The sequence below is a fragment of the Aphanomyces astaci genome, assembly GCF_000520075.1.
Source record: "Aphanomyces astaci strain APO3 unplaced genomic scaffold supercont1.111, whole genome shotgun sequence".
Classification (NCBI taxonomy): Eukaryota; Oomycota; class Saprolegniomycetes; order Saprolegniales; family Verrucalvaceae; genus Aphanomyces; species Aphanomyces astaci.
In genome coordinates this window covers 72,918-83,900 of record NW_009798374.1, presented here as the reverse complement: position 1 = coordinate 83,900, position 10,983 = coordinate 72,918, and the positions used below count along the sequence as shown (strand labels likewise).

At 49.8% G+C, this 10,983-nt stretch overlaps 1 protein-coding gene across 1 annotated transcript; it reads right to left on the bottom strand.

The window, feature by feature from the left end:
• Nucleotides 1-3,904: 3,904 nt before the first annotated feature.
• On the bottom strand, nucleotides 3,905-7,893 carry H257_17598 (hypothetical protein). The gene has a single exon (XM_009846461.1). It carries the CDS (start codon nucleotides 7,782-7,784, stop codon nucleotides 3,939-3,941), a length of 3,846 nt encoding a protein of 1,281 aa, XP_009844763.1. The 5' UTR covers nucleotides 7,785-7,893; the 3' UTR covers nucleotides 3,905-3,938.
• Between the last annotated feature and the right edge of the window lie 3,090 nt (nucleotides 7,894-10,983).

The following is a 10,983-nucleotide window of genomic DNA, read 5'->3' as shown; positions in this document are numbered from 1 at the left end:
AACATCTGGTCATGAAGTCTTGGGGGGTGCTCGCGTGCAACTTGCTTAAAGTTCCTGGCTTCTCTTGCCAAGCTCGACGTTGACAGCAAGAAAACATCGCACAGGTTCCACCTGATCCTCAACAACCACGAAAAGTTCCAGGATTATGTGTATTTGGATGGTGTTGACCGACGGTAGGAATGTGCGAGCAGAAGTCTGCGATGACGGGCAGGCCTCGCGAAGCAAGAACGCTTGACGACAGCATTATTGCAAAGTAGCAAATTCCTTATGTTTATTCCGGACGCGGAAATCTATTTATACTCTGGAGTACAGTACAGCGAAATCGACTAAATTTACAGTTAATCCGTGTCCGTGGTCGTATCCGTGTCATTTTTCTCACGGACGCGAACACGGATTGAATTGCGAAATCTCCGTTAATGTCTCGAAATGGAGAAGCACGGGATACATCTGCAATTTGATTAGTCAGAAGGTTTTATTCGATAACTTCATTGGCTAACTCACTGTCAGTCGATTACTGCTTATTCGATTGGCAGCCCTACCGGTAGTCCATTTTGAAATCGAATTACCAATACTACCGGTACTGGTAACGTTACGTAGTAGTTTGAGTACTGTAAGAGCCCTCCATATAAAAATGTCCTTTTTGATTTATCCCATTTCGCCAGAAAATGGAATAATATTTTTGAAATGTTACCAGACGCACCCCACCCAGTAGAGTTACCGTGTAGCGTATATTATTCGAGACACCTTTTATATTCTGGACTCCTCCAAGAAAGAATAGTTTTGCCTGTCACTCGAATATCAAGTTGCACAGGAATCCCTTCGCGCGCTTGCATACCTCTTATATTAAATATATACTCTCTGCATTAATCAAGTATGCATTTATAGAGGGCAAATTAATAAGCTGGTTAAGAACAAGATAGTAGACTACAAACACCGACTGGAAGCGATAATGGTTATTTGCTTGTAGCTCTCCGCGCCAAAGGTTTTTTGGCGCGGAGAGCTACAAGCACACCTGTGATCACTCTGAAAGCCATGGCCGACAATGCTGATACAGTCATCGCGAGACGGAAGTCTCCTGGTCGCCCGGCCTTCAAGTACGGGCGCAAGGCCGTGCCAAAGCTGATCAAGAACAAGACAGTAGACTACAAACACCGACTGGAAGCGATCATTAAAGTGTCTGAGATTGGCATGTGTTTCTTTCTCGACTCCTACTGTGCCAACTCATCTGCCACCGAACGAGAGAGCATAAGGAAGAAGGTTCATGGATGGGTGGCACGCCGCCAGCACGTCGAGACTATGGCCAATCGCACATGCACGAGCCGCCAGAAGACTGCCCGGTTGCGAGGCATCGGAACAACCCTGCCACAAGAGGTAGAGGAGCAGCTGGCGCGATGGGTGCATGGTATGCGCAAGGACGGTATACCTGTCACATATGCCATGCTCAGATTCATGGCATTGGAACGCCATCGACGTGGGTCTGACTGAGGCCGAGTTCAAGGCCGGGTGGCACTGGATCCGTGGGTTCAAGCAGCGCAACAACCTCACGTTTCGAACGAAGACACGCCTTGGCCAGGACACGAATGAAGATGCTGCTCGTACCCTTGAAGAGTTTGCCGAACGTATTCGCGGCGTCGTGGCGGAACATAGGATCGAGCGCATCTACAATGCGGATCAAACAGGGGTGAACTACGAGTACCTCCCAACGAAGACGCTCAACGCGGCCAAGGAGAACACGGTGTGGGTGAAGTGCGGCGGGAGGACCAAGGACAGAGCGACGGTCATGCTTCTGGCGGAAAGCACGGGCGCCAAGCACCCGCTCTTCTTGGTCCTGAAGACAACAAAGTCGACCGTGAAGGAAGTCGTGCAAGAGAACCTAAAGAAGCGTCAAGGGTTTGGCAAGAAAGTCTGGAGGGAGGTGCTACCTCTGCAGCGTGCGCACCGGTGCCAGATCAACGGGAACCCGACAGCATGGTGGAATGCAGGGATATCTCTTGCGTTCTTGAAGTTCCATTTTGCGTCGCGCGCGGACCGGGCAACGAAGAAGGTCATTCTGATCTGGGACGACTTCAGCGCGCACTTCACCGAGGAGGTCGTGGCCTACGCTGAGAGTCTGAATGTCGTGCTGGAGCGTGTTCCGCCGCGATTTACCTGGATTTGCCAGTCAGCGGACGTCGCGTGGAATCGTCCCATGAAGGTCATGCTGCGTGCCCATTGGCTCGACGAACTGAAGAGACAAGTGCGCCTCAGCAAATAAACGGGGTCAAAGTTGGTGCTGCGTGGCCCCTCTCGCTCTACGATTGTGTCATGGGTGACTGGTGTGTGGGGTGACTTGCCTGTGGCCACCATTTTGAATGGTTTTCGCAAGTGCCAATTGGTGAGCGGTCCTGTCGAAGAAGTTGCTGGAGATGTCCCTGCTTTGGATGATGACACACTTGGTGACCTGTTGACCAACATGGCCATCGAAGACACCATTCATCCAGATGAAGACATTGACTGCTGTGATGAAGCTGAAACGTCTGAACAAAATTAGGACAACTCAATATATTACCTGTCCATGTGTATACAATATTTGAAGTTCGCTTCCTCTCAACTGTTCCTCCCCTTGAAAATTAATTTCACTTCCCAGCTAATTGTTTAAGGTGTTGATTAGGTGAAAATCCATATATGAAAGTTTGTATGTCCAGAATAAATTACACAACCTCACCCCTTCCCGCCGTCGGATAAATGTCCCGTGACTGTCCAGAATAATATACGCTACACGGTAAACGTGCACGCGAAAACAGTTAAACCGTGCACTATACGTATGGGCTCCTAACGCAAACCAATTCCATAACGTTAAAGTATTAACGTTAACAGTAGTACTTCACCTCCCGCGACCGACAATACTGAACTACTACCAGTAGTACTACGTACTAGTACAATGTAGTACTATGCGTAGTACTATTCCGAGTATTAAAACTTATTAAAACTTACTAACCTGGTATTGTCGATTTGATACAAATTTGGGGAGGGGGTGCAATCGAATCGTGCCAACCAAACCGATCCACAATCGATCTGATTGGTTGAATTTCATTGAAAAGGTCTTGATTGGCTAATAATTTTGATCTGATGTAGCCAATCAAATCAATTTAAATTCCAACGAGAAACCACACCACGAAATTTCACTCGAAAGCACAATACTCTGTTCCATAGCTTTTGCAGCATATCATATATTTATACGTTTTATCTTAGTTTTTGTAAGCAACGGTAATTTTAATACATGCTTGTAGTTTGTATACCCATAATAGAAATAGTATAATAAAATAGATCCGGAATATTAAGGATGATGAAAAACCAGCAACTTGGATGACCTTTGCAGGACGAGTTATGCCAACACTGTGGCGACCTTACTACAGGTCAAGTTGATATCTGGTAACATGGGAAGCTAATGATTGGCACTTTATACGCGCAAATGCTGAAAATACAGCGCTGCAGTCGAATCACAAACGTGGAGCGACTTACGAGCACATCTGGATGCCCAGACGAGCTGCGAGTAGATGGGGAGAGGTAAGGACATCACACGAGCATACAGTCTTAAGCTTACAAAAATACAATCACTATCGACTGTGCACACGGTAAGATTTTCTGGTTTGAAAATTAAGGTCACAAAGTTTAGGGGTCATGGCGCACTAACTACTTTGACTTTTCCGGAACATGAGGTATAAATCAAGGCTGGAATATGTATCTATCGAATGAGCCAATCCAATTGCAATTACGAGGAGAAATGTAAAATTTAGTCCAATCAAAAGTCAAGTGCTGCAATAATTATGGAACAGAGTAGTACAATAAAATATGTAGCGTTGCAGATGATGTCGTAGTCGAACCTGCCGACTCGTACTTGCTAAAAGTCTCAAGCACAGACACTCCATGGTAATGTTCGTGTGTTTTCGCCTTTACTATTACAACTGAACGAACCGGTGGGCATACCCTCCTCCTTGGGCGATCATGTCAAAGAAGATGCCGCCTTGTGTAGCTAGCACCGCGGGGGTGTCGTTCTGCACGAGCTGTCCTTGTTCAAACACAAAAATACGATCGTAGTCGAGCACTGTATCCAATCGATGGGCAATCGTAAGCACGGTCGAGGTCTTCAACTCTTCCCGGATGACTTTTTGCAGCACCTTATCAGTCGCGTGGTCTATCGCTGCAGTGGCTTCGTCCAGCATGACGATCTTGGCGTTATGTAGCAGCGCTCTGGACAGGCACAGCATCTGCCGCTCGCCCACGCTGAAGTTTTCTCCGTTTTCGTCGACTTCTTGCTCGAGTTTGGCATCTGAGACGACGATTCTGTCGGTGAGGTGCACCTTTTTCAGCACGGCCCACAGTTGGTCGTCGGTAAAGTCATGGAATGGATCCATATAAGTCCGCAGTGGACCTTTAAATAGCACTGGGTTTTGCGGAATTATGGCCAAAGACGACCGGAGTTGCTTGAGGCCGATGGTTGCAATGTCCACGCCGTCGATGGCGATCTCTCCGGCTGCCACATCATTGATTCGAAACAACGTCATGATCAAACTGGACTTGCCGGCACCGGTTCGGCCCACAATCCCAATCTTTTCCCCTCCAGACACATCAAACGACACGTTTTCGAGCACGAGGGGGTCGTCTGGCTTGTACCGGAAGCTCACGTTTGTATACGTAATCCGGCCGTGGGTGGGCCACGAAGCCAAATTAAACGGGGTGTCGCGGCGGCCTTCGCTGGGCAGTGTCGCATATTCGTGCAGACGTTCGGGGGCAATGAGGGCGGTCTCGAGGTTGGCCCACAAGTTGACCAATTTGGCCAAATTCGCCGGAATCGTGAGTCCATATGAGACAATCAGACCCAAAATCCCCGCTGAAATGGACGACGACATGACGACACACCCCAAGAGTATCACAAGCACGATCGAGTTGGAGATAGCTGCGACACGGAGGGCAAAGCACTGGTTCAGTGACGCGCTGGCAAACGAAGCCGCCGAGTAGTTTTCTACTGCCACGTCATGGAGGCGGTAGAATCGGCGCTGGTAGTCGAGTCCAAAGGCGCGGATGACAATAGCTCCATCCACACCTTCGCTCACAAGAGTCAGCAGTGGCGACAGGGTTACTTTTTTGATCCGGTTCACTTCGCGCAGAGGTGCGATAAAGTACGACCCGAGCTTAACATAAACGAAGACAAGGGGCGGGAGGACCAGTGCCATCCACTGGATCGTCCCGACACTCAGAGCGACCTTCCCCACGGCCGCGGCAGTCTGCGACAGAATCGGCGCCATCGACATGGGCAGCATGAGGTCGCACTGGAATACATCGTCCCCGCATCGATTCAGGATACGCCCGATGGGATTTGTATCGAAGAAACGCATGGGCGAAGCCATGAGTCCCGTCCACATGCGCTCAAAGAGACGCTTCGAGCCTCGGAGCCCCACTACGAGCACTGTGCCGAACTGGGCGATCATGGCAGTACAAGTGGCCAGCACGAGCACTGCATAGATGGTCATGTTGTAGCGGGTCTCGACCTTGATGTCTTGACTGGACGACGTGGAGTTGCTTTGGTTGGTCCAGCCCGTGAGCCATAGATCCTTGCTGAGCCGGACGGCTTCTGTGACTAGGCTCATGCCGACCATCGCCGCCACGGCCGGCCAGCCCCCTATCGCAGACATGTACGAAGTCACGACGGCCTGGGACACGCGGCCACACGCGCGGTCTTCGTCCACCGTGAGCACGTTCTGCCCATTTTGACCGGCGGCAGACATCCGGCGACGAGGCGTCAACAGCATCGACGGCATCACCGTGTCGCACACGGGTCGTCCAAGTATGATGGACACGTCTTCGTCACCGTCCCAGAACCCGTCGCGGCTGGGCGTTGGGGACGACATCATCGACAGGTGTGGCAGCCGCATGGCGTTCACCGGTCTGTCTTCCACGAGACTCCCGTCTTGAATGTGGAATGACCGGTGGATGGCAGACGAGTGGATGATGTCGGGGTTGTGCGTCGCCAGCACCACCGTCTTGTGTTTGAGCAAGTTCTGGAAGCACTTGGTGAAGATTTCATTGGCGACGATCGCATCCACGGCCGACAGCGGCGCGTCCAAGATATAAATGTCCGCATCCGCATAACACGCCCGCGCCAAGCTCACCCGCGCCTTCTGCCCCCCAGACAAGGTGACGCCCCTGAGCCCGATCTCAGTGCGGTCGTTCGCGGGCAAGTTGCTTAGATCCGCCGACAACGCACATGCATCCAGCACCTTTCGGTACCGCACGTGATCATATGGCCTTCCAAATAGAATATTGTGTCGAATGGTTGCATTCTGGATCCAAGATTGCTGACCAACATAAGCCACGCGGCCAGCCACGACCACATTTCCGTCATACTTGTCCATTTCGCCAAGGAGGATCGAACACAGCGACGACTTGCCACTGCCCACAGCTCCATGCACGACCACAAACTCGCCTTGGCGGATTGACCACTGGAGGTTCTTAAACAGAGGGGATTCCTTTTCCCATCCAAACTCCCCATCCGAGATGCGAATCACCACCGGTTGGTGCACATCCTCCACGACACCATCGACGAGGTTATCCGGGTTCGTCTCGTGCATATCCAGCACAAACGTGATGCGTTTCACAGACACAAGAGCCTGGATTGTAGCTACAAACACCATCGGGAGGGCTGTAAACGCTGCCTGGAGGTTCTCAAACAGGGCTAAAGTGGTAAAGACGATGGTCACAGTCAAGAGCTGGCCCATCCACATGGCATATGTTGCAAAGACCACGACTGTGATGAGCACGGGCGCAGTGTGCACACTCGTGATAAGCACGAGGATGGTCTTGACAAACAACCACAGCGCATCCAGTTCCTTCCGCCGTAACTCTGTCACAGACGCCGTCAACTTCTCCTCCCACGCATGCAACTTGACAATCTGGATCGCTCCGAACAGTTCGTTGATGACTTTCATCCGGTTGTCTTTGCAGGTCAGGATCATCCGCTGCGCCTTCCCCGCGAACACGCCGACGCCGCCAGACAGCATGAGGATCGAGAAGAGCGCGAGGAACCCGGCCCAGATGGCCCACCCGACCTGCTGCTGGATCAGGTACAGTGTCACACCCACCTGAATCGGCACGATCCACGCCATGTTCATGTTCGCCGACAGCCCCATCACGTTGACCACGTCCACGGAAAACAAGTTGGCGATATCCCCCGCCGTCTTGTCCTTGCGGGCCTTGGAGCTCAACTTGAGCGCTTTCTCGAACAACATGGACCGAAGGCACGCAGTGAACTGGATGCCGATCACTTCGCTCATGAAGTTCATGTGAGACTTGAGCAACGAGCTCAGCATCTGCACAAAGAACAGCGCCACGACGAGGACGACCCCGCGCGTCCAGTTGCTGGTGGAGACGGTGAGGATGACCTGGGGCAGCACGTACGCAGGGCCGAAGAGGTCGCACCCAGAAGACACGACCTGCATGACCGCGATCACGACCAGCTTCCACTTGTAGATGGAGAAGAACGCCCGGAGCAGTCCCCGGTGTTTGGCATGGTACACGGCCAGGTACTGCTGAAGCAGCGGACCAACCTTGTTCGAGTCTTGGAGCTCCCAGATGTCGGACGGAGCCAGCTGCCGCTCGTTCCCGACGGAGATGAGGCGGTTGCACCAGCTAAAGGTGGACGCGCTCAAGAACCCCGACGCGTCGCGCGGGTGGATGGCGGTCTTGACGTCGCCTACCCCCTGCGGAGGACTCTGCAGGCCGCTAAAGATCGTCTTGATGCTCGCCATGGAAATGCTGGAATGACGTCGTCACACATGCGGACAATGCATCAGACTCGAGAGATTAGAGCGGTGGCGGATCCATCGTGCACCTCTCCAATAGGGGTGTGTATGCTATACGTTGTAGGTGCGCCCAATGTCACCTTTTTGTGCGCTGGATTGTGACTATTTTGAATCATGACCAGATATTATATCTGTGAAACAGAGTGAAAATGATCAAATTCTGGAAAAATTGTTGAGAACTAATAGGACATGGAGCGATAATATGTCCAGCTGCACGGACACTAACAGTAAACTCGAAACATGTCGGGCATTTTTCAGCTTAATTCGTCCAGGGCTTGTACGTTTAAGTGCATTTGAATCGACACAGACGACCAGGTCGATGCTAAGCCCGCTTGGATTCCCTCATGCTTTGACAAAGGTTGAAATTTCGCCCATATACATCAATAGTTAGGTTGGTTTTGCAAATGTACGTCGCGTTCCGAACCATGCTTTTTGTGTCAGAGGCAGATCGAACGGGATAGCAAAAACATATGTATGTATATATGTATGTATGTGTACGTATAGTTGTCTTGCACGAATGCGTTGGCGTCTACTCACAAATATCCGTAGAAGTATACATACAAATGTATGTATATTATCCGGATTTCATCCAGCGGGAATTCACTTTGTCCAGAGATCGTACACACGCAGTGGGAGTTGTCCTTGCTTGCCCCCTCGTGCAAACAACGACACAGCGACGTCATTTCTTAGTACTGTGTGCGTTAAGCTACGTTATTGCGCCCAGTTATCTTAGACATCCGGTACAACCTCAATGCTGTGTCCGACGCCAACGCTCTGCTGGACTTTCGCTTCGACGTCATGGGAATGAAGAAGTTGGAGACGTGGCGGCGCTGAGGTGTCTCCATGCCAATCATATATGCAGTTATCACGGAGCAGACCGGAATGCCGTGAGATCTGCAGTTTTCGCGGAATGGCAATCAGATTTAAGAGGACCTGTTCGCGTTCTACACAAGGTTTGACAGGTCGACTTCTGGTTTTTGGCAGATTTGTGGAATGCGACCGCCAACGGACACTTGCAAAACCTATTGTATGTGTAGACGGAATCAGTGACTCAAACTGGCTCACCCACGTGACGATCACCAACCAAGAATTGGCCATCTGGTCCAACAAAGGGTGTGTAAGTTGCAAACGTACGGGACCCCTGGCTTAAATAATCAAACTTGATTGGTCATAACAAAAATTCCAGCCCAGGTGTCATTCACAATTTGTTGGGGATAAAGAGTTACGATTACCAGGTAATTGAGTTTGGGATTATCATTATTAAGACATTCCTCCTCGTAGGGCCGATACTGGAACCACAAGTTGTGATAAAGAGTTAACGCGTTTCGCCCTGACTTTTTTGTTGTTGTTTAACAGAACGTAATGTTGAGTGGTTGAGCGGACTGACTGTGGCTTCTGTTTATTGGATTTAAAGGGATTACGTTCGAAAGGGCTGTGGGAGATGGTGTAAGCTCGATTGGCCTTGAACAGACCCCGAAAATATATGCAATCAGCTACCTAAGAGCAACTCCACTCGTGGATTTATCGAATGAGATTTATTCGGATAATGTACGGATAACAGCGAGATTTATTGGAGTCCCAGGGATAAATCTCAATTTCCCCACCCATCAGATTTATAGGCCGCCGCACTCTGACTACTGGCAGCTGCTACAGCGGCAACAAATGAATCCCACACGATGACTACCACATCACATACAATCTACTTTTAGAAATGTATGATGTCGATGCGCATGCCGCAGTTCGTCGCCGCAAATTATCTCAACTTCCACGCCTAAAAAGAGGGCTTATCAATTATCACAGCATGCGTATTCTCATACCATGAGCCAACTGTGATGTGGGCTCTGACAAAACAATCTATGTGGTGCTCACTAATTCGTTTACCCTGCCGATGCCGCCATCACCGCCCTTACAATCGGGGCGACTTGGTTGTCGCTGCGATGTTGAGGGTATGGCGACGGCGTCAGCAGGGTGGACACATTGGCCATTCGACGTAGGACTGCGACAGTCGCTGGCATTCAGAGGTCCAATTAAGCATTTACATGGGTTATCGTACATGTGCACAGTTCACTGTGACGCCGCCGTCGCATCTCGTGGTCGTTGCTCCTCCGAGTCGACATTGCCCGTTGAATTTATATGTATATTATGTGATCGAACTTCATTAATCTAACTGTAAACCAAATATTGCTTTGGATTATTAATTTTGATATTACTATGAATCCGGATAGTATAAATCTAATGGATAAATCGAGGCGAAAAAGTCTACTTCGAGGTATTACTCGACTACTTTCGAAAGAGCTCTAATATTTAATATTATAGAATTTTTTGGGGTCAGATTTATATTTGGATCTTTCAAATATAAATCTGACCCCTATAAAACCTACCGGTGGGAGAAATAAGTCCGGGGTAGTCCTATCTAAGGGTATCCGTATAAGTCTGCGCTATAACTCCGACTGGTGGAGTTGCTCTAACGTAAAGTGCTAATTAATGCACGTTGATAATTCGTGGATTGCCCTGAAAATTGTCTACAATTTAGGTCACTTCAGGATTCAAAAACGATTCTCCAAAAAAAAATTTGTACTGCAACAATTGGCATTCTACGTTACAACATACAGATGTACTACAGTACTAGTTAGTACTAACGTTACTCCATTGTGTGGCTCGGCGACACATTGGTATATAGATGCACTATTGATACCTCCGAAACCACGTACCTTAAACGAACAAACAACCCATCCGTGGCGAGCTGTCACAATACTCGACAAGCGCACTCTGACACCCCGAAACCCTGAAGTACAGTAGTACTCCGGAGCACTACGAACCAGTAGTGCAGTATGTAGTAGACGTGATTGAAACATGACTGTTGGGGTCCACTTTTACTTAAACCTCCTCTCGAACGACGATGGTGGAGTATTCCGTGGTGAAATTTCAAGCGGCCAAGTTGAAGTTTGACTTGTATTCACGCTACAGAGTACTGATGTCTTCGGGTTATTTCGGGGGCTCGTGTGGGGTGGGGAGAAGGCCTGGAAATGATCTGGGTAATTCTGGGGGGAGATGTCGACGCTACTGCTGTTTTGACGAAGTGAAGGAAGTTGTCAGGGCTGGAGTACGTTGCCGAATTTAGTCGATGGTTGGGTCTGCGTTGGAT